The sequence below is a fragment of the Platichthys flesus genome, chromosome 7 (genome assembly GCF_949316205.1).
Source record: "Platichthys flesus chromosome 7, fPlaFle2.1, whole genome shotgun sequence".
Lineage (NCBI taxonomy): Eukaryota > Metazoa > Chordata > Actinopteri > Pleuronectiformes > Pleuronectidae > Platichthys > Platichthys flesus.
In genome coordinates, this window is record NC_084951.1 from 7,617,849 (window position 1) to 7,644,592 (window position 26,744).

A 26,744-nucleotide genomic window follows, 5' to 3' on the forward strand; every position below is an offset into this window, starting at 1 on the left:
CTACCTGTACCTCGGCAAATGTTTGTATAATCTAGGTTCTTGCAGATATCAGGCAATGAAGAACTTGGTACAGATAAATGGTCAGCCCAATGATAAGCTGAATTCTGGAAGGAACACCAATGTGTGTTTTACAAAGAGAAAATATATCAAAAAACAATTGTGGAGGCTGAAGGAACATTGCTGCTGCGAGGACTTTGCAGTACCAGGAAGGAAACGCACAAAGTCTTCACAAGGGGAGCCCAGCATCCTCTACGATTCAGAAGTCCGGGGAGGTCACCAGTCTCGATGACATTGTGTTGACTCGCCCAGGTGCGGCTGAAAATGAGGACACGCAGGCCTTTTTAAGCCTCCTGAAACAGATGCTGCATCTCGATGCAAAAAAAAGAATCAACCCCAGCGAAGCTCTGCGACATCCTTTCATGACCATGAAGCACTTTCCTAGTGAGTGTGTCTCCAATCCCGACATGCCAATCGGCCCCTGGGAGAAGACGAGTTCGCCGATTGGCAAAATTGGAGAATTGAACGTTCTCAAATTTTTTAAAGGGCTGTTACCTTGCTGAAATGTGGATGCTGCTGATTAAACTCAGGTCTGACCTTGAGGATGTGACGAAAAAAATATATATAAAAATAAACACAGATCAAAATGTGTTACTGTCAACAGATACTGGAAATTCTGGATAAATTGATTCCCAATGTTCACGATAATCAATGACAACATTTTCATATCTCGGTAGATCCCATGTGAAACATTTCAGATTTTTATAACAGTGACAGAATTATTTCAAATGTTTTGAAATTTGTCATCATGTCACCATCTTTCAGTGGGTTTCTCACTCATGGAGCAACCAAACTTTTTACAAATATATTACAGGCATCCCTACACTGTCAAGATGAAGTACAGAAATCAACACAATTTTATCTTGATAACCGCATATCTTTTTTTTTACAGTAGTAATAGTTAGAGTCCTTTAGTTTGTCACGTTGCATCATTAGTGAAGTGAGGTCATCTGGCAGGTAGGTACTGAAGCGTATTTAAAATGGGCTTGAATGGAGCCATCCCTGCCTGGCCCTGACTTGAACACTACTCTACACTCTCAATTAATTTACCTTGTTATATGTATATTTTACAATTATAATAGAAACAGCACTGAGACCATATGTAAGTACATTGCTGGACATTTCTGCCTGTGTTCCCTGAGCAGCTATCACACTTTCCTTAACACCTGATGAGCTCCACGTTTCATCCACATCAGTCACCCTCAGGGCCGACGTCTGTGAACTAGGAGGCAAACAACATGAAATAAACCAGAGCATGGTTTCAGCATATATTTAACAAACCATGATTTTGAAAGTGACAGAGCCTCACCAGTGTGAAATACCAATGGGAAACCTGATATACAATGATGACCTGTCAATTTGATAGAATTATGAAAAATATTCAAGAACTTTACTAGACAATGCATTACCTTTGAACAATTTTAATCCACATGTATTTGCAATATTTATATCATAAAGTGGTTGCAAAGCTGGATGTCTTAGTCTGAAATGAAGCTGAACAAACAAACAAACAAACAAGACGGAATCTTATTCAATATATGAAACTGTTAAGATGCAAACATTCATAGTTGGGCATTGGCCAAAACAAATGTACTCCACATTTGTCAATAGACCCCTGTCCCGTCTTTAGCGTACGTGGACGTTACGTCACTCAACACGTTTCAAACTAATGGTGCCTTCGAGGACAGTCACAAATGTTAGCTTCCTAAAACGAGAAACTTCCTAAATCGAGAAACAACTTCAAGATGTTTTTAGTCGCATAGAACTCTGCATTTTAGAAGTTTTACTATTCTTCCGGGGGATCCTGAAATGAAGTGATTTCCTCAATCGGCTTCAGAAGTTCTACCTGTGGCGCTGTTGTGACACTGTCAGCAGAACGAGCGGTGAACACAACAACAGTTCAGAGTCGTGAGATCAGCAGCAATGGAGGAGAAACCCAGCAGTTCTGCCCACAGACCGTTTGAAGGTCCGGATCCAGGTAAGACACGTGGGTTTATTATCCTCTGCAACACAACTCCTGCTTATATGAACCTGTGGACCTTTAGCAGCTAACTGGCAGCTGGTGTGTCCAGCAGCTAACTGCGAGCTGCGGGGACACTATTCGCCGGGTTGAGGTTCCTTTGTAAAAGTCAAAACTGTAAATGAAAAGTTACAAACACCAGACTCCGTTTGAGTTCAGATCATGGCAGTTCATCGGAGAAACACAAAGTTGGACTCCATGTTTCCTACTTCCGTGAAGCTACTCAAACCAAACCTAAAACCAAACTGCATCAGAAAACCGCACAATTTAACGCTGCATTTGATACAGGCCACATTAAGATATATATCGTGGAGCTTGAGTCCATTCTAACGAATCACTTGGATCTCCTGGGGAATTCGTCATGGTCGCCAATGGTATTAGAGGTTGTACAAGTGTTATGTGCACCGCTCACATGTTAATAACCATATACGTGAAGTATCAGCTTGAGATCCAAGTGTCCTAAACAGGTGCGTGTGTGCCCTGTGCCATGTTGTCTCTGCTCTGATGTGTCTGAGTCAATCTGCGGCCTCCATGTTAATCATTAAACCGTGTCCCGTTATCACCTCAGACCCAGGAGGAGGGCCGGGGACAGCAGCAGCAGCTCCACCATGTGACCAGAGCCCAGAGAACCTGATCGGCAGACAGCTCAGTGAACAGGGCCGCTTCGCCTATGCAGCTCTGTGTGGCGTCTCCCTGGGCCAGATGTGTAAAGGACATGGGAACAGGTACCAGAGCCACTGAGCACAGTGCTGTCTTCTTTACACTTCTATGAGTGAGTCCTTTCCAGTCATACCAGCATGGGCACATTCAGGAAAATGTTGGACCCTGTATAAGAATATTATACTGGACCCCCGAACCCTGAAGTATTTACATTAGATGTACGGCTTCATACTGTATAGTACTGGTATTTATTGGAGTATATAGGACTAGTTTGTATACAAGGAAATACATGAGTCACACCAGAAACCTCACAAAGGCTGTAGTCATAGGCTGGTCAGGTGATGGGCAGTAGTCTCTCTCTCTCTCTCTCTCTCAGTCTCTCTATCTGTCTCTCTCTCTCTCTCTCTCTCTCTCTCTCTCTCTCTCTCTCTCTCTCTCTCTCATACACACACACATACATGCACAGATGTGTATCCATGACTTCAATGGGTTAGGGGGACATGACATTGACTTACATAGATTTCCTGTAGACTTTAACTTTAACCATAATTTCTATTTGCCTAACCCTAACCCCTACACTAACCTAAACCTAAATATAAACCTAAATCTAGATCTTAATCTAATTGCTTTTTGTCGTCATAATGTAGCTGTGTAAACAGATTTAAGTACCCACAACATTACTAATATATGCCCCCCCCCACACGCACACACACACACACAATGCATGATGAGAAAAAGGTTAAAGAACTATTCCTAATTCTTTTTTTTTGTATTTTATTTTTATTCTCAAAAGCACTAGGAATGCAATTATACAATACGCATTTCATTTTTCCATTATCTCCCCCCTTCCCCCCACCCCAAAACAGATCACACTGCTTCAATGCAGAAAATTCATTGCAATATTATAACCAAAGAAGTCTAAGCATTATAGTTGACAAATTACAGGATGATATTATTTTAAAGAAAGAGTATTAAAAAACAAACAAGTAAACAAATAAAAAAAAATATATATAAGAGTGTAATAAGAAAAACCATACACACCCACAGTAATAATAATAAATTATAAAAAAAAACAAGGAGAGTCTAAGGGAAACTGAAACGGTTCATAAATTTAAAGAGTGAGTTTTCAATTCATCAAAGTGCTTTATGATCGGACCCCTAGTGGATTTGAGTGTCTCACGGTGGCCCCGCAGCGAGAATTTAATTTTCTCCAATTTTAAGAAGATCACCAAATCCCTCAGCCACATAGAATAATTAGGCGGATGGTGTGACTCCCAGTCCATTAAAATTCACCTTCGTGCCAAGAGGGTTGAGAAAGCGATTTATGTTTTTGTGTTGATTTATCAAAGTTTTGTCTCCGTCGCCCTGAACACCAAAGATGCACATCCAGGCATTAGGTATAAGATTAATACTGTGCTAGTCTGATACAACTTTGAGAACTTTGTCCCAGTAAGTTGTGAGATGTGGACAGGTCCAAAACATGTGAGTGAGATCTGCTGGTGAATTATGACATCTATTGCAGCTATCGACAACATGAAGTCTTCCTAATTCTGACCACTCGTCAAGAATTGATGACACAAAACGTATTGTGGAGAATGAAAAAAACCCAGAGCTCTATGACCCACACTGCCAGTGTGAATAACAGACACCTGCAACACATGTGTCCTACTGGAAAGCAGGCAGACTGATCCATGTAGTGGACAGAGAGAGGGGGGAAATATAAAGGCTACCCTGATCATTATGCCTAAAACTGAATTGTATGTTGACTTTAGGAGCTGAGTAGTTGTGTGTCTCTCAGTGTGTTCAGGGAACAGTACCTGAAGGGACTGGTCCGCTGGCTGGACCTGGACGAGTCGGTGATGCCAGTCATGGGGGCTTTCCTGTCAGGCCTGGGCTTTGAGGGCTCCGACACTTTCCTCTCCACCCTACAGGCTGAACCTCTGCTGGCCACAGGGGCCACCCCTATCATACAGGTGTTTGACACTCTGAACAGGATGTGATGTCATTGGACTGGGGATTTGGGTTGTGCTGAACCAGCAAATATAGATGTGCCAAAGAAAATGATGACCAGAAAGATTAGAGCAAATTTATATATCCAATAGAAATGTATAAATGAAATAATTGCAGAAAGTCAAGTCTCCGTAACAACATTTTGGTGTATGGCACAAGCACGTGACAAAAAGAGCTTTATATGGTGCCGCACACAGATATACAAGGAACGTTATTATGAGAAGTGACCATTTTTTTTTTTGGTTCATTATGAAACCGTTGCAGGACTAATGATAATATGGTGGACTGTCACAGTTCAGGTAATTAATGAGAAATACTGGTTTCTACAAACATGTGTTGAGCTTTTTTTTTTTCTTTCCAGGACTTGGTGTCTTTTTCTGTCAAAGATGGTAAGAATCCTTTAATGTAAGACATTGAAAATTGGTATAGAGTCATATATACTGTGTATATGTATATATCATTAATGCCTGATATTTTTAACTTTTATGATATGTCATAACCTCAGGCCAGTACGATGCCAGATCAAGGGTTCTCATCCGTCATGTCAGCTTTCTGCTGCAAGTCTCTCCACGGCAGCTGGAGGACTTTGAGGGTACACTTGGAGAGAGGCTGAAGGAAGCAGGAGAAGAGAGCGAGTAAGTTGTGGTTGGGTGGGAGGAGAGAGGGGTTTTCTAACAGACAGTGTGAGTCAGTAGCTACGTTTACATGGAGCAATTTACACTGCTAACATCAAGACGGCACTTGATCTGTGTTGTATTTAATTAAAGGTATTATAGACCTTTAACTTCAGTAATTCAAATGCTCAATGATACTAAAGCGCGGTTTGTCCATCTTTTTGCTGAATCTTGTGTGTGTCAAACACCACAACACTCTGCATGGCACTGCACAAACAAACAGCTATTGTCGAAGATTTAGATGCAGTAAAGGTCACTTGACATTTTTATTTTCGGAGCCAATTATTATTACAGCTAATAACGACAACTGGTCTGACGCTGTTTTCATCAGAGAGGAGTCCACTCGGCGGATCAGGAGAGAACGAGGACGGAAGTTACGACGTTACCTTCTCATTGGACTGGCCACTGTTGGCGGAGGAACTGTGATTGGTGATTATTCCGGATTCAACTACAAATAGACATTGAAAACATCTAGTATCTTATATGAAAGCTCCAAGTTGATCAGCTAATCAACTGATAATAACAACACATTTTATCATAATAAAGGTTCATTTTTCCTTCTGTAGACTGAACTTACCTGTAAAATCCTTCACCTGACAAATATTGGTCCTGACTGAGATCTTTGCATCTTTGCCAGGTGTGACAGGTGGGCTGGCCGCCCCTTTGGTGGCAGCAGGGGCCGGTGCTGTGCTGGGGGCCGGCGGGGCTGCTGCACTGGGCTCAGCTACTGGGATTGCAATAATGGCCTCTCTGTTTGGAGCAGCAGGGGCTGGACTGACTGGTATGAGCATCGTACCACATGTGACTGTTTGTGGAAAAAATATCATCAACTCTAGAATTTCAACCGAGCTGGAAAAGTACACATTTTAACAGCTCATTCATTTTTATTTTTGTTTCTTCAGGCTATAAGATGAAAAAGTGTGTTGGAGCAATAGAGGAATTTGAATTCCTGCCACTAAGCTCTGGGAAGCATCTTCACCTGACCATTGCAGTAACAGGTTGGCTCTGCGGTGGTAAATACAGTAAGTGCGACATCTGCTATCAAATTAAAACCACAAACAATTCCCTAAATCAGTTTTTGTATTGTTTTCTCGCAATGTAAATATAACCCTATTAATTACCTGCAAAGAGAACCGGTTATATGTTTAGGGTGAATTTATGATGGCCACTTAACACAGCATGTTTGCTACATGTACGACATTAAAGACTGATGTAGCGAATTGATGTTTGATCTTACATGGCGAGCTCAGGAAATGTGAGTGGTTGGAAAACAACAGCAACTCCTTACTTTAAGGGATAGTTCACCGAAAAATGAAAATGCATTCATTATCTACCACTATGGCGATGGAGGGGTGGGTGAAGTGTTTGAGTCTTTAGGAGTGTCAGAGGAAAATTGTGTGTAAGCCCAGGCGACCTCTTCTTCAGACATAACGAAACAACAGAAAAAAACTAAACATGCCCCCATACCATCCGTGTGGAGTCATCCCAGTGTCCGCAAGCCCCGACAGTCATATTTATTTGTATAAATTCCTGATTCATATCACATAGTTGTACTTGTTATAATTATGCACTCTAAGCTCTTAGCATACAATTTGAATTGAGATATAATTAGAGCATAATATGTTGCTTGCAGAAGTGCATGATAGACAATGTAGCACTACATTACATTACATTACATACACTGGCTCAAAGTATGCAGCCGTCGGCATCCCTAACCACAACTGTGAAGTAATATAGTAGAGGTTACAAAGCTCTAAAAAAAGAACAGTCCTGTTGGAGAGGAGGGTCAGGGCCTGAGCCTTCACTGCCACACACGAGAGAAAATAGTTACCTAACCCAATTGCTGTGATCTTTTTGAAAAGCATGTTCCTGTGAGGTAGATTCAAGGTCTCAGCCAGGTCAATTACATACAATATTAAATAAGACTAACACTAATTTGATGATAACACATACAGCACTCGTTCACACAATGTGCTAAAGTAGTAGATTACACAACAGACCACTCAAGTTTTGCTCTTACATAAAACATTGCCGCTCTCTTCACCCTCTCAAACAAACACTCAACTCCACTCACTTGGGGCCCCCTTCACATGCATGTTGTGCTTATTCATTTTTGCGACCTTACATAAAAACACAACTGCTGTCTTCTAGGTTCGTTTCAAGCCCCGTGGTGCAGTCTGGGTGAATGCGGGGAACAGTACTGCCTGGTGTGGGAGTCAAGTTTCCTCAGGGAACTGGGCTCGGCCATGGCCTCCCTGTTGGACGGTCTGGTCAGCATGGTGGCCCAGGAGGCTCTGAAGTACACAGTGCTCTCAGGTAGGAGGTGGATCATGCAGGGAGGCTCACTACTAAGTTTTCATTTAAAAAAGAATCAACTTGCTACAGATACGGAACAACAGACAAGCTATTATTACCGTTTTCAAACTTTGATGTAGTAGTATGGATGAAGGCTTAGTCTATAAACTGGATCTGTGTTTACACACAGATGTTGATCAAAACCTTTCGAACTAAAACTCAGCTTTTGTGGTTCACTGTAAAGTGATGGGTTTTTTTTGCTCAACAGTTAGATCTTGCTCATCAAGCAGTTGTCATGTAGTTTTTTATTTATTGTTTGGTTTCCTGTATTGCTACTTTCATACTGAGCAGGCATCGTGACGGCTCTGACGTGGCCGGCGTCCTTGCTGGCAGCAGCCAGCGTCATTGACCACCCCTGGTGCATCTGTCTGAACCGCTCCGCTGAGGTGGGGAAGCATCTGGCGCAGGTTCTGAGAAGCAGACAGCAGGTAGAGCACTTCATCTTACCTCTGTTTATAAACACACTTTATCGTAGAATTTTGTGTACACATGATTAATTGCATTATTTTCCTTCAGAGATAAATTAAATGCACCATTCATTTACCTCAAATAGGACCATATGCTTAGAGCCAACAAATACACTATGTTCAGTGGTTCTCTTTCTGTGTGTATGTGAAGGGGAAGCGTCCTGTCAGCCTCATAGGATTCAGTCTTGGGGCAAGAGTTATCTACTACTGTCTGCAGGAGCTTGCCAATGACCAAGGTACAAAAACTATTGTTTTCGCAGGGGGAAAAAAATTATCGTAATTGTAACTTTAATCATTTAGTTTTCCTTATGCTGACAAAGAAAATGCTCACATCATTTTACTTTTCAAAATGCCCAAGTCATGACTTTTAAAGGCCAAGCTACTTTTTAATGTTAATGGCTCTAAATATTTAATTGTGGTTTTAAGCTGTATAATCCAATTTTAATTAACCTCATTTGTCCCGCTCCCATTTTTACAAAGTCTTTATATCCTACATTGTTTGGACCAACTCATTAATTTCCATGGTACTGATTCCTCAGGGAGTGAAGGCGTAGTGGAGGATGTGGTCCTCCTGGGGGCCCCAGTGGACGGCTCCGAAAAGGCCTGGGAGAGAATGGCAAGGGTAGTGGCTGGAAAAATAGTTAATGGATACTGCAGGTAAAACAAAAACCTAATCCTGAAGCGTTCTTGTAGTTATATGCTTACATTTTGTTGCTCTATATATTTGATATGCATGATGTCAAGTCATTCAGTAAATTACATTCTATATTTCAGTGAATAGACTCTATTGACAGCGAAATGTAGGATTTAAAGGCTGTACAAAACTTTCTGTATCATCCATCTAATAGAGGGGACTGGCTCCTGGGGTTTTTGTACCGCAGTTCAGCAGCACAATTCTCTGTTGCTGGGCTACAGCCAATAAACATCCAGGATCGGCGCATAATCAATGTGGACCTTTCCTCCGTGGTGAGTCAGAGCTTATATTTAGATTAGGACCCGTAATGCCTCCTTAATAATGGAAGTAGTAGAATAGATTTCCATGTTTTTTACCTGAAGGTTTTCACCTCCACCACATGCAGCAGCCACCTTCAAGTCTCACATGTGTTCTAAGGTTCCCGTACTTATTAATACGAAGAAATAAGAACTGACAAAATCCTACCTCACATTACAGACAAAAGAAAAATCTCCAACTTATATCTTCCACAAAATGGATCTTTGGCTGCCTGGCATAGTCTTTCATCTATGTTACAAAGGTTTATGCACATAATGAAGTCATGTATGTCTTGCCTCAGATTGGATACTTTTATTTCTGTTGGTATCAGTCATTTAGGCTTTCTCTTTTTTTTTCGACTGTGGCCCAATTTTTTTTTTCTATTTTTCATTTCCACAACTCCAGAGTTTTAGAGCTGCTAAAACAGTTGATAAGTGCAGCTTAAAGCAAACACACACCTTTTTAGGAGATTGGTATTTTAGTGGGTCATATAATTATTTTACAATGAGATAATTTACATGATGCAAGATAATTAAATACAAGATTTTAATAGCACTTTAAACGAGACAGTAGGATAACGTTTTTTAATAATAATAAAAATGAAGGCCCCTGCTGGTCTGTTTCACTTCACAACAATGTCTTCCTGCCACCTTGAAAATCCATCATATGTAACTGAACACTTACTTTATCATATCATATCATATATTATTTGAACCAGGTAAAGCATCAGAGGTTGAACTTTTCACACACAATTAATCATAAACAAAAAACATTACAAACATACTTGACATATCTGAAGCACCATACAGTATAAACCTGGGGAACAGTAAAACCTTTTTTACAAAAAGAATAAATAATATTCTCAAACTCTTCTTTTTTTTGTTATAAATGTAAAAAAAAAACTACAAATACATTTACATAATTATATATATCCTTTTTTTAAACAGACACATAAAGCCATGTTTCTGATTCTCAGGTAAAAGGTCACTTGGACTACATGCGTCAGATGGACACCATCTTGGTGGCGATCGGAGTTCCAACCAAAGAAGTGCCAGGAGCCTCCTTCGCTCATCCCCAGTCCCTGAAGGTTATAAATGGGGCAGTGTACATTCCTGACCAAGTGACTGAAACACAAAAACCAGCTGAGGAGACTGAGACGGAGAAAAGTGGAGACCTGAAGGAGGACGAGGAGAATGAGGAGGAGTCAGGTGACGGTTGGGATATCGCCGATATCTCTGACCTGCTTGATCAGAGTCAGATCTCCGACACAGAATCAGAGAATCATATCGCAGACAGGAACAATTTACCACGAGCATCTGAGGAGGACACTGACGATGGCTCGGCATCTGCTTCTAATGCACAGTGTGACGGCGTAGAGGAGGCCGACCCGGATAAGGAACACACATCATGGAGCTGGGATGATACACAATGGACAACATAGCCCCCGCACGAACAAAGGCAGCAAAACTTGTAAAGAGCATGTTAGTGGACCAGCTGCTTCCCTGTAAGCTCTCATTCTCTGAAGCTGTTGGAGAAAAAAATGAATTCCCTTTGCAACAAACTGACACGCGAGAGACGGCACAAGAGGCGATGCACACATATGGCAGCTTCAAGTGACAAACCCCAGAAAGACTGCTTTGTTTAAGCACTAAATGTTGTTTGTTTTTGATGTATGTGATAATTCAATAACAATTTAGATTTTTGCAACTGAAACAGATTTTTTTTAAACTGTAAATAATGTGAGAATTTATTTTCTAAACTCGATGTGAGACCATATACCTGAGAACACTGTGTGTGGTTTGCAGGATTCAGTGGATGCCACTTTATAGGTGATTTCTCATCCCTCTCTTCATTCGTTGCTTGGTTGCTATGGATATTATCACAGTAATTTGATTTCCATAAGGCCGCGGGCAATTCTGTGAATGTATTTTCTTCAAGGCCTTTTCTTTCTCTATTCCACCGGCACTATTGTGAGGCCCTGCTTACTTAACAGCCAACGTAGAGAGTTAATATTGCCAATATTGTTTACAAGCCCCGATAACTGGAAATAGCCCTGACATATTAACCCTGACATTTGTTTCCAGACACATTTCACACTTTGAAAGTTACATATAAGTTAAGGTCGAGATCATTCAATCTGTGTTCATTGTTTTTCTGTGAACATGAAAAACACGTTTTTAAATGTGAATTTGTTTTAACTCAAGGTCAGTAAATCCTGAACTGTGCCAGTCTCATTTCTTGTTTCCAATCACTTTCCACTGGCCATTCAATCCAGGGTTTCCACCTGATTGGGAAGAAGCAGAGGCAACTCTATCCCAGCATGCTCGGCATCAAACAGGTTGACAGCATCTGTGGCGGTGGCGGGGGGATGTGTGGGGTCAGAGGCCAAGGGAGAGGGCGGCGTGCTGGCAATGTTGGCCTCTCCTGAGTTGCGCAGAGAGAGGGAGAGCGCCGGCGAGGGTCTCCTTGGCGACAGCGAAGAGCAGCAGGGCAGGAGCTTACCCAGAGCTCGCTTGAAGTCCCTCATGAACAGCGGGTAGATGATGGGGTTCATTGTGCTGTTGCAGTAGCCCAGCCAGGTGATGGCGTCGAAGAGGGCAAGGGGGACGCACTCACACACTGCCTGAATGAAGATGGAGGGAAAAAAAATATAAATGTCAAATTGATTACAGAAACATGCACAAGGACATTTTTCTATCGTGTTGTTGTATGCTGCCAAGAGATCTTGCAATGGGCTGAAAAATGAAAGTAAAAAGAATAGAAAATAGGCAACAACATCACAACACTTAAAATATTGAAGAAAAAAACATCTGCATTGCAAATGTTTAATTAGGAAAGAAAACGTCTTAATTTGTCAGACCTCAAAGAAACAAAGTATAACATTGTAAAGATGAAGACTCAAAAGAGCATCTTTAAATTACACATTTATATAACATTTGCCTCTGAACGATAAAAACTCTGATCTCTAACACAACCAGCAGGTTTAGAGAGGGACAGTGAAGGAGGAGGCAGCTGTTAGAGGAGGGCTTCCAATACTTCCAAGATGAGACGGGGAGGCGGTGGGAAGAGGACCGAAAGGAGGGGTGAGTTTCACACACCACATTGAGTGTGAAAAGGAAGGAGAGCACAGACACAGTCAAGTGGCTGTGCTCCATGTTACGCAGGGGAGAAGCGAGAGGGCACAGATGGGAAATTAAAATGACTGGATCGTTGAGAGCTTGAAAAACAGGGCAAGTGTCATTACCAATTGAGATTAAATTATTGTCATGTTAGTTCACTGAGAAATGAGCGTGTATGTGGGCTCAGTGTAATCACGTCAAAATCAACTACTTAGAAAGAATAGCATGCATAAATGGTCAGTCGCTGTGTTTTTGTTTTCTGGGCTTTGGAATGAGTCATCTGTACGAAGCTGAAATGCCAATCTATTTCCTGGTTTGACGGTGACGCTAAGGCTGGCCACTAAAAGTGTTTTTTTTCTCTCTCTCTCCTCCATTTATTTCACACTCTTTTTGTTCTCACCACACACATGTATTTGTGAGAAAACCTCTGAATCACTGAGATATGTGAAATGGGAGAGCTGCTCCAAATGAGACAGACTGTGTAAAAGCGTGGTGAAATTGTTGTAAATCACGCTAACATGCGAACAGAGGTGAAGGCTATTTGTCCCTCACAGCTCATCTTTAGGACAAGATGGTCAGAAACCCCTAGTACATCGATGATAAGTTGCCGCCCAACAGCCGATGTTACGACCACCAGTGGATGTTAGGGATGTATCATCAGTCGAGCACCTTACTGTCAATGGGTATTTTGGCCTTTTAATCACAAGACACCCTCAGGCTGATCAGACCTGGGTGTGTGTCCCAAACACCTTGGGACCCAGGTTGGGTCTTTCCTCCTGATCCAGAGCCGTTGGCTGCTGCGTTCTGCAGTCACTGATATTTCTACAATTGTCTGGCGCAGGGCTTCTCGATGGCTTCCTAGGTCTTTGAGCAGCCTGATGTGAATGTTTCAATAAGTCTCCTGCAGTCTGGGCAGACCGCACAAAGCCTCTTCCTCTAATTTGCTCATCAAATGCATCCTCCCAGGATACAGTCAATAACGTGCAGGGGGCTGGACCAGAGTACCAGACTGCTTGTGGGGTGGTGGTGGTGGGGACAATTTGTAATGGGATTGTAGGCTGCTGGCCTACATCTGCCAGCTATCCCAGTCTTGTGCTTGCTCCAACTGGACAGTCCTTGTCTGTGGTGGAGAGCCTCACTGTTCCCCCTCTCGGACAAATGGTTTCCATAAAACTGTGCTCGATGACCTGGAGGGCAGAGCATTCGTAGCAGCAATCTTTGATCGGATCTATCTCTATTCCGTGATTTGTTTGACGTATGGGATGGACACTGATATATCATGTTACCTGTATTTTACATTTCTGTGTCTGAGGATTGGCAGAGTCTGGTGCATCTACTGACCTGAGCCATGTTGGTGATGAAGAAAGGGAGCCAAGCACTGAAGAAGAGTCCCAGGAGAACTCCCAGTGTCAGACTGGCCTTCAGTGCCCTCCGGCCGTGCCTTCGAGCCAGGCGGCGCTCACTGTTAACGGACTGCCGTGACAGTAGAAAATGGAAAGAATTGTCATTAATTACACTCATAAGAATATGAGTTTGCATTTTGCTGAGAGAGCTGAACTAAAGGGTCAGTACCAGCAAAACTTGAGGACTAGGGAAAGACTGAGACCGGCTGTATTTGATGGTTGCAAAAACAACTTGCATCTGAAAAGCTGATTAACATGTCTCACTGTAAAACACAACAAAAAAAATTGATTTCATAAAGATTATATATATATATATATATACTGGGTGCAAAATATTTGATTGACCCGTTAGACCCCCTGAAATCTTCAAACTCTAAATTCTGGGGGTCTCTTTTTTTTCTAATCGACTTGTCACTTTCAATTGTCATTAAAATGTCTTTTCAAAGTGTACTCTGTCCAGTATGACAGGGATTTCACCACGTTCATTTTGCAGCTGAGAAGTACATGTTTTCAAACACATTGAAAAAAAGTCCAGCAAAAGTCAACACAACATGAGATAAATTTGATGGTCAGTTAGTTTGAAGAAGGACAGAGATGAGCAGACCAAACAAGCCTCAGTGCATTCATGCGGAGAGCATTAAAATAATCATAATATAATCGAAATAGATGTAATTATTTAAAAAAAATACTTCAAGAATCACAGTGATGACAGACGTTTTTATGTGTGGGCGGGCCGTCACACGCGAGGACGTGATATCCCACACATCATGTGTTGTGCCGGGTGATCGACTGAAAGGGAACTCATTTGACGTGAAGTACATGACTGTATTTTGGCTGACCATCTCTGCAGTTTTTTTTTTTCTTATTTGGAGCGCTTGGTGGGATTCACAGAGACAGGACACTGTGTGTGTGCGAGAGAGAGAGAGAGAGAGAGAGAGAGAGAGAGAGAGAGAGAGAGAGAGAGAGAGAGAGAGAGAGAGAGAGAGAGAGAGAGAGAGAGAGAGAGAGAGAGAGAGAGAGAGAGAGAGAGAGAGAGAGAGAGAGAGAGAGAGAGAGAGAGAGAGAGAGAGAGAGAGAGAGAGAGGTTTTATTGCGAATAAATGTGACAGACTCAGAGTGTGACTTATCCTTGCAGATGGGGACAGCACATCAGACACTGTCTGTACTTTTCCCACCATGATTACACCTCTTTTTTTTTTACAGAGTATTGTCTTTTATCCATTTCTGGGTAAAGATGACAGAGGAGCAAAACATTTTACAGACTGTCTCTTCTGTCCCATTATTTTTTAAGAGCCTGATAACGATGAATAAGTGTTTAAGAGCATCTTCATCTCAGTGTCCTTGCAGACAGCCAGTAAACGACCCAGACAACACACACACATTCACACAGCAGTACTTCTGAACCGGGAGAACAAAAAAGATTAGAGTGGGTGTAGGTCCTGGAAAGGTTATAAAAATGCTTTCAAAAAACAACATTTTGTCTGCGCCACTTACAGTTTCACTTCAGTCTTGAAATTGTCCTATATCTTATTTTGTGTGTTGGTCGGCACTCGTACACTTAGCAACCGAGAGGTCATAATATGCCCTCTGAGCAATTAAACTTCTTTAACCGTATCTGAGTTATCGTACTGGGCTCTCTTTCTTACCGGTGCATTTTGTGACACAGGAGGTTCCTGGTACCCGCAATCATCTCCACCCCGCTGTGCTTGTGCGGCCGCGATCCCGGGTGAAGGAGGCCTGGACGGTTCCCCAAGAGAGGGGTGTGGGTGCGGTGGGTGGCTCAGAGCTGCAACCCTCTTTGCCTGTCTCCGTGCTGCCAGCAGGATCCGGCAGTAGGTGAAGCAAATGGCGCTTGAGGGCAAAAAGAAGGTGAGCACCGAAGCCACGAAAGCAAAAGGCAAGGTTACCCGAAGGCGGCACTGGAAGGAAAGGCCTCCTGGTGGTGACAGCTGAAAGAAGGATTCCGGATACAGTGTGTCAGAGTAGGAGCTGATGTTGCTACTGCTGACGCCCGGAACAGGTGAGTGTCCATTGCCGAGGCCTAAGCTGTGCCATCTCATCTCAATGGGCAGGAAGGAGGCCAGAGCCGCCAGCCCCCAAGCAGCTCCCACGAGGAGTAACGCTCGAGGTGGGGTCATCCTTTGCTTGTAGAGCAGCGGTGAGATGATGAAGAGGTACCGGTCCAGGCTGATGACACACAGGTTGAGGATGGATGCGCTGCAGCACATGATATCAAAGCAAAGCCAAATCGGGCAGAATGCGGGCCACAGCACCCAGGCCCCACACAGCACATTGAGCATGGCCGGGGGCATCACCACCAGTGCCACCATCAGGTCAGATAGGAACAAAGACACCAAGAAGCAGTTTGAGGTGCAGCGCAAGGAGCGATGGGCAAACACCAAAGCGATGAGCAACACGTTGCCACAGACTGTCATGAGGATGATGACAGTCAGCATGAAGGCCAACAGCCACGGGCCGCTGCCAGTGATGTTCCATGCACTGGTGGTGGGAAAGCTGCTGTTGTAGCTTCCCCCAGAGCCAGACGAGTGAGAGTCGGTCATGGTGCCAGGTCCTAGCGATCAATAAAAAAAGCTCCTGAGGTTCCTCTTTAGGCACCAGTGAAGGTTACCGTCTTTGACCAGTGCTCCTTTCCAGCCAAAGCTCTCACTTCATGAACATTGTTGAACAAAGAGAAGACAAAGAGGTCTTTTGTTGAGAAACCATCCAATCCTCTCCCTGTCAAGGTCAATCGGACTGTTCTCCATGAATTCCAATCTCCATCTCCTTTTGGCAGGAATACATCCAGGTGTCCCAGGCTCACTTCCACTGCCACAAGTACACTGACCAAAATAAACAGACTCTCACTCTTCTCCTCTTCCCCTCCTGCATGTCCCTTCCTCATCCACAGCTAAGAGCCAGAATGAGCCATTCGAGGTCTGACAGAGGGTTTCGAAGCAGCATGTCACAATGATGACAGTCACAGGAGGAGGGCACACAGACAGATGAGGCATACGAAGAGAAGTGCTGGGGAAAGAAAAAACGGGAGACGATTCTCAAAATATTTCCTCACCTCACAGAAGTGGTTTTTGCAAGTCCTTTGCTGAGCTGCTACGCTGCTGCCTTTTCACCAGACCCTTTTTATCCGGTGGGGTACACTGCGGAAGGGGGGGGGGGGGGGGGGGAAGCATGAAACCAACACAAAAGTGTGCAGCAGTCGCTTGTCAGCAGCGCTTCATTCACAAGTGCTCTACAGGTATCATGGTCCTTGAGATGCTGCCTCTCTATCTCTCGGTTCCTGTTAATCCCTTTGTCGGCCACTCCAGTGTGCATCCCAGCCTGAGCGCACGCCTACTGAGAAGGAGCGTGTCAAAGCATTGAGCTGTTAATGCATAAGCATGCTCCATCCCAGCCAAGAAATGCTCATTCTGCATCATAGTGTGGGTGGTCTGTCTCTGTATATGGCCATGGTCTTTGTATCTATTTAAGTACAACTATAACAGAATTCTGATGAAGATAAAAAACATTTAAGTTAAATGTTACCTGCTTTTTAAGTTGGTGTATGACTATTTATAACTATTAGACATCTTCTTTCTTTAAAAAAAGGTGATAGACCTGTAACCAGAATAACTAGGCTGTTTTGCCGTCTCTCTACCCAGAGAGATAGTCGTGCCTCAGAAATTTCCTTTTTTTTTTTTTTTTTACTTGATTTATTAAATGATGCAGTTATTGACAGCTGCTGTTGCTAAGGCATTTAACTGCAAACCATCCATCACATCTTGATAACAGATCGGTACACCGCCTGTGCAATCTGTCACCCAGTTAGCTGCACCACTCGTTGTGATGTAGGTGCTTTTGAGAAAAAGGGCTGTGACTACAACGATTTTTATTTTTACATTCGTCTTTTTTTCTGTTGTCAGCGACAAAATACCTAGAGAACTTCTGTACTTAAAGGCGTGGCATTTGTTACTGATGTAAGCAGTAAATAGAGGTTAAATTAATTCTTAGTATTTTCAATGATAACAAAAAATATATTCTCTGTTCTACCAGCATTTTGAAAGTATCTTCACCTTGTTCAAACTTCCCCCTCAAGCTAAACAACAAGCTATGACAACAGTAATAATTGACTTCCCGAGAGGAGCACTTGAATACTAAACATAATACAACTTCATTCACAAGGCAAAGTCCAGTGCACTCCATGATTTCAACAACGCTGTCAAATACTAAACATAATACTTTTTTTTTTTTCCAATTTCATGCCCCCTCATGACTCATCTCCATCACTACGCCCCAGTCACCAGCCACATCCGCTCAACTGCTGCCAACACTCTGACCCTCCTTCACCCACACAGGCTTACCATCTTATGGGAAGGCGTTTGCTTTGCTGCCCTCGCCCCCTTCCTCCCCGATGTATTTGAGAAAATCACTCCCACACGCCCCCTCACATATAAAGCGAAACAAATTAAACTTCACCGACACTTGACTCCTCTTACTCTTTCAAGTAACACCATTACAGCTAGGACCGTATGAATTGTAGTCAGGCTGTTGTAATAAATCACCTAATTATAGTCTACTGCTTTATGGTTTATATTTGGTTTTGTTCGAGCATCATCGTTATGGACTTTGGGGAAATCGAATACAGCTATATATACAAATTGAATCAAGTTTATTTTTTCAAATAAAAGTTTTCATACCTGTGCATGATGATAAACATAAACGCAGGTACCAGTGTGTCTGTGAAAGGCTCATATGGGCAAACGTTTATCAGCCAACTGATAAATAGGTCGTTTTGTCCATTATAAAGCATCTGAGAAAAAACTTCATCACCAGGGCATCATTTTTTGTTGTTATAATTGTTTTATTAAATAAACACAGACTGTCCTGATTAGGCACAAACAAATCATACTGAGTCATACTAGGGATGGACCGATCAACAGAGAGACATTAATCTAACTGTGGAACAGTGCAAATGGCCACTCTCCCATAATCAAAACAAAAAGGACCAATTCAAAAAAATAAAAAAGACAGTCCTTCGTCGACTTGCAGCTATTGCTCCTGTTAAAGAAAACAGAAGACAGTTACATACATTTTGATTAACATGAGCAATAAAAAGGGGTTGTTACTCTTGGAAATAAGAATTTTCTTCTGTAGCCTGTTTAACATTGTATTTGCAAACCAACCTTTTCTCTTCTTTGCAGCACATAATGTGACCTGAGGTCATTCTGACAGTTGGCATATGCCATGCCAAGCCCCGCTCCTGAGCCGAAGGAAATCGGCCATGTGTGCCCTAAAATAAACGAAGAGGCACGTCAAAATATGGTTGAAGAAAATATGAGAAATCATGTGTAAAATCTTTTTCACACACTGGTCTGTTTCTCTTTTTTCCCCCTACATCACTTTATTGATGGACCTGAGAGCTAAATTAAGATGTCAAGATGCACTGCAGCAGCCAACCATTCAAACTACTTACGTTTAAAGAACAGAACAGAAAACACAAGTCCTAACCCCAGTCCAGTGCCTGAAAAAAGACAAAAATAACAATCAACAAAGTGTTTCTAATTAACCATTTATATGTGACAAATATTCTTTTATTTCTATTCATTATGAGCATACGATCACTTAAGTACAAGTATTTATTGTATTGTATATTTATCATGAGCCATAGCAACATTTTGTAATAATTTTATTTCCATGAACTCAAAATCTTGCTATATTTGATGCTCAAATTATTGGCAGAAGCCTGGCTACATAATGGACACTCCTTTATTATTCAGACGCAGCTTCCAAATAAAAATCAAGAATTACAAAAAATAAAATACATACGAAAGCACAAAAAATAAGATACTAGGACCGTTCAGTTCTAAATCTAATATTTCTTAAAACCAAGAAGACTTAGCTAATAAATGTATACATGACCTCGCTTAGGCCCTGAAGTGGCCCTGTCCTGTCAATTTGTGGAGAAAATCCTATTTTCGAAGATTGGCCCCTCTGTGTAAACTGTGGCCCCTTTACAGCCCCTGTTTAAGAAAAGTCCTCATCTATATATTCACAGGGTTCCTTACAACCGATCTATTAACCAGTAAAGCTATAACCTGAGGCAATGTTTAAATAGCATTAAAATAAACATTGGTTGGTGTTTTGAAAGAATGCCGAATAGTGGTTACTAAAGTATCGTAAAAAAAGGTTTTAATGTCGCAACAAAGATGTAAACAAGGCAGGAAGACGTCAATTCAACCTTTTCTGAATGACGTTTCTTCTTAGGTTCTTTCCAAGAAGCTAATAACTCTAATCAGAGAAAAAAGGCAAAGCTATCAAGAGCCGAGGTTAGTCTTTTATAGTTTAAACTACAGAATTAACCCTAATTCACGTGTCACAACAAATAAAATACTCCTGCCCATGTCTGGTCATTCACTTGTCCTTAATAAGTCCTTTGGCGCTAGCTAGTTAGCTCCTGTCCCGCCCAATGACAGCAGAGGAACACAGTGAAACCGCTGCTCGTTCTCTGACGGATTCCGGGAAATGACGCTGTGGTTACACGGGGGGGAATTATCGATAATTACCGATTTTGATGGCACCGTCTGCCAGGCACCGGTCCCACTTCTTCCCCAGCTCCTTCTCGGACATGCTGCACGCTAGCTTGTGTCAAGGCGATGTGCTGTCAACTGGGCTGCTGCGTTCACGGCCTGTCGGACATAAACTGCTGGGTTCAGTGCGGGGGAACAAATAAGAGGAGAAGAAGAAGAGGGTTTTCAGGCAGTTTCTCCATTTGAAATGTGTTACTATGTAGAAAAGATGCTGTTGATGAAGTAAACGAGACTAAAACACCCAAACGGACCAAAATCTCGTTATTGCCTTTGCACGTGAACGCAGCATTGAGCCACTCTTACAAACCTCGCGACACGTTACGCACAAGCTACGCGGCTCAAAGTCGCCATCGTGTGGTAAATAATGTGCAGAAATGAGGGCACGTGCACCAGACACTCGTGCAACTGAGTCCAATGGAATTTGTAGTATTTATTATAACAGTTACACAAAGTTTGTATAAATAGTTAATCCCTGACATGTGTAGAGCTCCATCGCCAATATGTAGATCGTCTCCTCAGGTTTCTGGGTCCCCACCTGCCTCTCCTCTCCACTTTTATTGTTAAGATAAGATACTTTATTAATCCAGAAGAAAATTCTTGTTCCAGCTTGCTACAATATTACTTTAGCAGAATATACAATACAGTTCATTAGAATAAAACCAAATTAAGAGCTTTAATACTAGTATTAAGGATATTAAGTCTAAATCAATCTATAATTGAAAATACAATTCAGATGTAGTCTATTAATGACATTAATAAAAATAAGTTATGTGAGAAAATAAATTAATACTTAAGTGCTACTAGGTAGAAATAATACTTGGAGTAAGTAACATGGAATATAGCACATGATATTGAACCTAATGTGATGAAAATATCATATTATACATGAAAAAACATACTAATATTGCACTCAGGTATTATTTCTCAGTTTCAAGTACAGTACTATTGGGGCCAAGTGTAGCAAGAAAACATTGCCCTTTCAACTCTACCACCAGCTGCCTGAACTGCTGATACCAGGTATTTTGTGTCCATTGAGTACTAAGTGGTGTTACCCCTACCATCTACGGTCAGTATCACATTTTAACATCATGTCAATGATTCATGTGAACATTAACTGATGTGTTTATTGGTGTTCCTAAAAATGGGCTCCGTGAGAATACATAACAGAATAAAACATCCACAGATGCACAATTATTGCATTTATTACAAATTTATTTTAAAGTTTTTGAATGAAATTTTGTTTGACACAAATCATTACACGGTCATGAAGTCATTTCAGCATGTTAACCTTAACACTGATTTCCTGAGATGACAATATAGAATTTCTGAGAACATACAGAGCACAAACATTTAATATCCATTTCAACAAAAGGTTGGCATATTTAGAAATGTAACCATTAAATAAAGATGTGCCATCAGCTGGTACAATTGAATACTCTGCATCCAAAACTAGAAAACTGGTATTTAAGACACTCAATTTAAGTACGAGACAAATGTATCAAGTTCATAAAATGATAGACGATCACAAATATATGAGCCACTGTCGCTACTCAGCAGGCAAACTGTGTGAAACAGCCAAAAGTCGTCATGTTGGCGAAGTGATTATCAAGCACGGCTACTTAAAATGGTGCGACTTACAAGTTGATTTCATCAGTTTCCATCGAGTGAAGTCGTAGCAGGGTGTTGATGAGCTTTTTACACAATGTGAATGGGAGTGAACAGCAAAGGGGCAACAAAGAGGTAGAAACTTTGTACTTAACGAGCAAATGCATCTTTGGCAAAAAACGAAATAAATCCCCTTTGCTTTTGCTGCCTCCAGTACATGCGTGTGTGTGTACATACGTGTGATAGACATATGTGAGAGCTACCATCCAGATATACAACAGGTAAGTGCTCCTGACAGTCAATGATGTCAATTTTGTCAATGAAGTGTTAAGTTTTTTTTGTTGCTACAAAACAGATGCTGTGGTCTGACTGTATCCCATCGCTAATAAGAAAATAAAAACAATGTGGCGAACAAGTTGAAGAAATCATCAACCCTGTCTCCTGGTCCTGAAGGACTTGTTTCCTCATTCACAGTTCACACTGAAGCTGCTCTGGTGACTCGGTGGACTCGGGTTGAGGGGACTGCTCCTGTGCTACTGCTGCTGGCTGGTCGGGCTCCTCTCTCGCTGCCTTCACGGAGCTCTTGCTGATGACCAGGAGGTCTTGCAGCTCCTTGTTTTCAATCTGAACACGAAAGGATAACATTTCATGAAAATAGTACTCATGCAATACTGACTGTTAAAGGTTCAGCTGATCCAAACACACAAGAGATATATATATATTTTATAATATTTTCTTACATACTTAAACTCTACTGGAATCGGGCGATGCAGACATTTTGGGTTTTAGTAATCTATGTTTTCAGACATGTATATTTAGGAAACCCTTCAGCCACAGTCTATTGATTAACATTTATGGTACTCACAGCACTGAAAAATGACAAATTTAGATGAAAAACTACCGGCTCACATTTAGAGAAACATCTACAGTTGGTTCTAATGAGCTCACCTCTAGTTGAGCCAGCCTCTCTTGAACAGAGCAGTAGTGCTGATCATCCACATGCACGGCTTTTCTCATCACCTGGCCCATCTCACATATTCGCTCCACCTGGTTCTGCACTTCCTGGAGAATTCAAATGATATTGATACTCAAGTCTGTACATTTCAAACTTTGCATCTTTCACTGTTTAATCATGTCCTCTGAATGACTGAGCAAATGCAGAAAGCCAGTGTACTTTTGCGTGGTCCTCGTGGAGGCTGAGCACTGGTTTGGTGTCCAGCTCCTTCTTCGCCATCATAAGCTGAAGCATCTGCTTGCGGTATCGACCCATGATCAACTCCAGCGCGTACTGGTGTTCTTCGAGAGACAACCATAGCTCTGCAGAGACAGTCATGAAGAGGGTTTGGGAAAAAAACGGACAACACCAGACATACAATCAACAGAAGTGAGTGGGTTTATTTTTCACCTTTATTCTCCTGCTGTAGTTCCTTGATTTGAGTGTTTTCCTGATTCAAAAGAACATGGGGCTTGTATTTGGTCAGCTCCTGAATTTCAGAAGGGTCGTCTGTGTGCTGGGGGGGGGGGGAGATAATCAATGGAAAAGCTTTCTCAGTTTTAATATCAAATGAACTTCATATATATATATAGAAAGATGCATCTTTGAGAACATGAATTAGATACAAATCTACCCCTCCCACCATAATAATTGGTGAAATAACATGTCCTACAATCATCAATAATGGACTGTCACGTCATTATTGATATCTGACATCTGCAGATCAACAAAACACATACAAGAGTAATGTAAGAAATTAGAAGGACATCATGCAAATTATTGACACATTTGAGAAATGGTTGAGTTACCTTTACCTTTTTTCACAGAAGTAAGTGAGTTCAAATTAACATGGGTCTAAAGCTGCAAATACCGGGTGTATATGAATGATCTTTATATCTATATAAAAGTAACACCTGTGGGGATTTCTGCAGAGGATTAATCATGTAATTAAAAAATTAGAATGCAGTGCTGAAGTGTCGTGTTCCTGCTGAACGCCCCTCACCTCACCCTCACCCTCACCCTCCCCTTCCAAACATGAACGACAACCTGTGGTATTTAGTTTAATCCTACACAGCTCAGCTGAATCCTGTTCGACCACTCTGTGCAGCCTTCTGTGCAGTGCAGCAGTAAATATGTACTCTAATGAACAGCCTTTGTGTGGAGACACTCGTCCATACCTTGTCTGGGAGGTCATTCCCCACCTCTCTCATGCCCTGCACTCTCTGGCTCAGGGCCCCGGACTGTTCTATGAGTCCTTCGGCGGCCGTGTCGTGCTCTTTCAGCCTCTCCAGAAGGGTCCGAGCATCGCCCAACACTTTCTCTAAAGTGCAGGCCATTTACTGGAACCTGTTAAATTAGCTTACTGTCCCGCACGTCACGTAAACAAGCCGCTTCTCGCAACCAGTGCGGTGGAAGCAGCTCGCAGTGTTGGCTAACGCTAGCTGTGTAGCCGAGGCAGCTTCACTGTCTGTACAAAAACTTCATGTTGTGGACCTTTGGATCTATCTGTCGCAAGAAAGAAATAAAACCGACACATTTAAGTAAAACAAATCACTGTAGTTTGTTGACAGGTCTTTTTCCGTGTCGGACCCAGAAGCAAACGATGACGTCCCTTCCGTATAGTTTCTTTCCGTTTAATTGCGGGTTGCGACCAACGACCGGGGGCCTTATCGCCACCTACTGTGTTGGAGTGTGAACCGCAACTATCCACCTATCCAACAACAAAACAGATACATTCGAATGAAAGGAAATGACGACAGGAATGTTCTCAATGTTCTTATTGAGACTAAGCAACTTTTATTCCAAAACAAAGTGGCTAGATTTAACAAAGACCCAGTCATGGTTTATAATGAATGTGTCATCTACACACCCTCTTTACCAGGAAAAGCTGTCACGCTATGTTGCTTGGATAGTAATTTCATTCTGTTAATTTGATTTCAGATCGTGAAACAAACAAAGCACATTTCTGTTTTCTTCATTTAATAATTCTGCCTTGGGTTGAGGGAACAAAGAAAATCAAAACACCTACACAAAGCAAAAATATAAATGATGTTCAATTTGAATGTGGATGGTCTTTCTGAGAGGTTAAGACATGCTGCATGACGGGGGGGGGGGGGGTAGTCTTATTAACCATCTGATGTATGCTGATGATTTGTTGGTCTTTTCTCTTCTCCTTACAGTGCTGGTTTGTTCTCTAAACATACTCTGGCATTATAACATTTTATAATGTTTTTTAGAACTAAGGAGCATCAGAAGCTAAACTGTCTTTCTTTGGTTATGGCAGACAAAGTCTTAAATGTTGTTAACATTTGTGAAAGGAGATCTTGGTCACATCCTGATGGGGGGGGGGGGGGGGGGGCAGTGTCAGTGCTTTAAACTGTCTGCACAAGCCAACATATTGACACCTGTAGTCTGAAACTGATAAATCTTCAGGTGGCAAGTATTGACACAGTTTGGATTATGCTAACAGTTCCGAGATGGACAAGTTCAAGCAAAATGTGTGTGGCTTACCATGTTGCCACTTTTCATGCTTTGCTGAGGAATTTTATTCACAGTTTCATGTTTCGAATCAACTGACTCACATCTGACGCGGCTCAACTGGTTGGAAACACTTGAACAGAAGCCTGTGTGTGTTTCTAAACCCAGCGTGGTGGTAACATTTTTTTTTTTTAATACTGATGGACCTGTGTCTGAAATAAAGCTTTACCAACAAAAAACCTAAATATAGTGGTCTCATATTACGTAGATAGTCCACCGGGAAAATTGTCAATGGTTGGGTGGGTGAAGTGATTCAGTCTACAAAACATTTTTGGAGTTCTCAGGGGTAAACAGTGTTGCAGCCAAATCCATACTGGGTCAAATCAAATCCACCATTACCTCCACACTGGACCCCATGCAGTTTGCATACCGGTCCAACAGATCTTCTGAGGAGGCAGTCTGTACTGCCCTGCAAACTGAACCTCTCCCATCAGGAAAACAAGGACACCTACATCAGAATGCTGTTCACTGACTACAGCTAAGCATTCAACTTAGATCAGCATTCAGCCTAGAACCATACCCCAAACTCTGTGACCAGATCTCAGACTTCCTCTTCTACCAACCACAATCTGTCAGGAATGGAAACACCACTTCCGGGACATTACTCATAAACAGCGGCACTCCTCAAGGATGTGTACTCAGTCCCATACCGTACACACACTCACACACTCTACACACACAACTGCGCAGCCTCACATGAAAACACAAAAATCCTGAAATTTGGTGATGAGACAACAGACCTGGGTCTCATCAGTAATAGCAATGAATCAGCATATCAAAAGGAGGTGGAGGACATGGGGCTGGGGTGTCAAAACAATAACCCGACGCTCAATGTCAGCCAAACAAAGGAGGTGATAGTGGAGCTAAGGAAAGGGAGGACTCAACACACACCATTACACATTGGTGAGACTGAGATGGAAAGGGTAGACAACTTCAAATTCCTCAGCGTCCACATCAGTGAGGACTTCACCTGGACCCAACGCATCACTCAGCTGATCAGAAAGGCACAGCAGATGCTCACAAACAGACCGACCAACGCCTGCAGAGAGTGGTCAAAATCGGCCCAGTACATCACTGGAACGACCCTCTCATCCAACCCATCTCCGCAGGGCATCTATCAGCAGAGGGTCCTCAGAGATCCCACACACCCCCAGCACCACCTTTTCACACTCCCTAGATTTGGCAGACGGTGTAGGAGTGTGAAATGGAGGACCTCAAGGTTCCAGGATAGGTTCTACCCCCAAGCCATAAGAATGACTAGCATATCCAA

The 26,744-nt window shown here is 42.2% G+C and overlaps 4 protein-coding genes across 4 annotated transcripts; 1 reads left to right on the top strand and 3 right to left on the bottom strand.

Moving 5' to 3' along the window:
* Positions 1–1,705: 1,705 nt before the first annotated feature.
* Positions 1,706–11,468, top strand: tmco4 (transmembrane and coiled-coil domains 4). The gene is made up of 14 exons (XM_062391914.1): positions 1,706–2,035; positions 2,646–2,802; positions 4,536–4,710; positions 5,109–5,136; positions 5,253–5,382; positions 5,753–5,850; positions 6,059–6,202; positions 6,324–6,443; positions 7,573–7,737; positions 8,068–8,204; positions 8,395–8,479; positions 8,783–8,900; positions 9,092–9,209; positions 10,211–11,468. The coding sequence occupies exons 1-14, from the start codon at positions 1,981–1,983 to the stop codon at positions 10,673–10,675; spliced, it is 1,995 nt and encodes a 664-aa protein (XP_062247898.1). The 5' UTR covers positions 1,706–1,980; the 3' UTR covers positions 10,676–11,468.
* Positions 11,469–11,495: 27 nt separating this feature from the next.
* Positions 11,496–16,464, bottom strand: htr6 (5-hydroxytryptamine (serotonin) receptor 6). Its single transcript, XM_062391915.1, has 3 exons — positions 15,403–16,464; positions 13,695–13,826; positions 11,496–11,857 (listed from the first exon to the last, which is right to left on the bottom strand). Exons 1-3 carry the CDS (start codon positions 16,315–16,317, stop codon positions 11,501–11,503), a joined length of 1,404 nt encoding a protein of 467 aa, XP_062247899.1. The 5' UTR covers positions 16,318–16,464; the 3' UTR covers positions 11,496–11,500.
* A 2,123-nt stretch (positions 16,465–18,587) lies between these two features.
* On the bottom strand, positions 18,588–20,468 carry micos10 (mitochondrial contact site and cristae organizing system subunit 10). Its single transcript, XM_062392931.1, has 4 exons — positions 20,314–20,468; positions 19,224–19,271; positions 18,934–19,040; positions 18,588–18,808 (listed from the first exon to the last, which is right to left on the bottom strand). Exons 1-4 carry the CDS (start codon positions 20,375–20,377, stop codon positions 18,800–18,802), a joined length of 228 nt encoding a protein of 75 aa, XP_062248915.1. The 5' UTR covers positions 20,378–20,468; the 3' UTR covers positions 18,588–18,799.
* A 1,055-nt stretch (positions 20,469–21,523) lies between these two features.
* Positions 21,524–24,555, bottom strand: sike1 (suppressor of IKBKE 1). Its single transcript, XM_062392578.1, has 5 exons — positions 24,115–24,555; positions 23,348–23,453; positions 23,117–23,259; positions 22,891–23,004; positions 21,524–22,566 (listed from the first exon to the last, which is right to left on the bottom strand). The coding sequence occupies exons 1-5, from the start codon at positions 24,271–24,273 to the stop codon at positions 22,411–22,413; spliced, it is 678 nt and encodes a 225-aa protein (XP_062248562.1). The 5' UTR covers positions 24,274–24,555; the 3' UTR covers positions 21,524–22,410.
* Between the last annotated feature and the right edge of the window lie 2,189 nt (positions 24,556–26,744).

Bases quoted from the DNA above. Each gene is read 5' to 3' on its own strand.
- micos10 (XM_062392931.1), bottom strand. From the start codon at position 20,377: ATGTCCGAGAAGGAGCTGGGGAAGAAGTGGGACCGGTGCCTGGCAGAC. The intron at 19,272-20,313 runs GTAATTATCGAT...GTCTTTTTTCAG, and splicing joins AGACGGTGCCATCAAAATCG to GCACTGGACTGGGGTTAGGA. The intron at 19,041-19,223 runs GTAAGTAGTTTG...CGTTTATTTTAG, and splicing joins TTCTGTTCTGTTCTTTAAAC to GGCACACATGGCCGATTTCC.
- htr6 (XM_062391915.1), bottom strand. From the start codon at position 16,317: ATGACCGACTCTCACTCGTCTGGCTCTGGGGGAAGCTACAACAGCAGC. The intron at 13,827-15,402 runs GTAAGAAAGAGA...CTGTCACGGCAG, and splicing joins CTGTGTCACAAAATGCACCG to TCCGTTAACAGTGAGCGCCG. The intron at 11,858-13,694 runs GTCAGTAGATGC...ATCTTCATTCAG, and splicing joins TCATCACCAACATGGCTCAG to GCAGTGTGTGAGTGCGTCCC.
- sike1 (XM_062392578.1), bottom strand. From the start codon at position 24,273: ATGGCCTGCACTTTAGAGAAAGTGTTGGGCGATGCTCGGACCCTTCTG. The intron at 23,260-23,347 runs GTGAAAAATAAA...CTGTCTCTGCAG, and splicing joins ACTACAGCAGGAGAATAAAG to AGCTATGGTTGTCTCTCGAA. The intron at 23,005-23,116 runs GTACACTGGCTT...TGAATTCTCCAG, and splicing joins TCCACGAGGACCACGCAAAA to GAAGTGCAGAACCAGGTGGA.
- tmco4 (XM_062391914.1), top strand. From the start codon at position 1,981: ATGGAGGAGAAACCCAGCAGTTCTGCCCACAGACCGTTTGAAGGTCCG. The intron at 4,711-5,108 runs GTGTTTGACACT...TTTTCTTTCCAG, and splicing joins GGGCCACCCCTATCATACAG to GACTTGGTGTCTTTTTCTGT. The intron at 7,738-8,067 runs GTAGGAGGTGGA...CATACTGAGCAG, and splicing joins GAAGTACACAGTGCTCTCAG to GCATCGTGACGGCTCTGACG.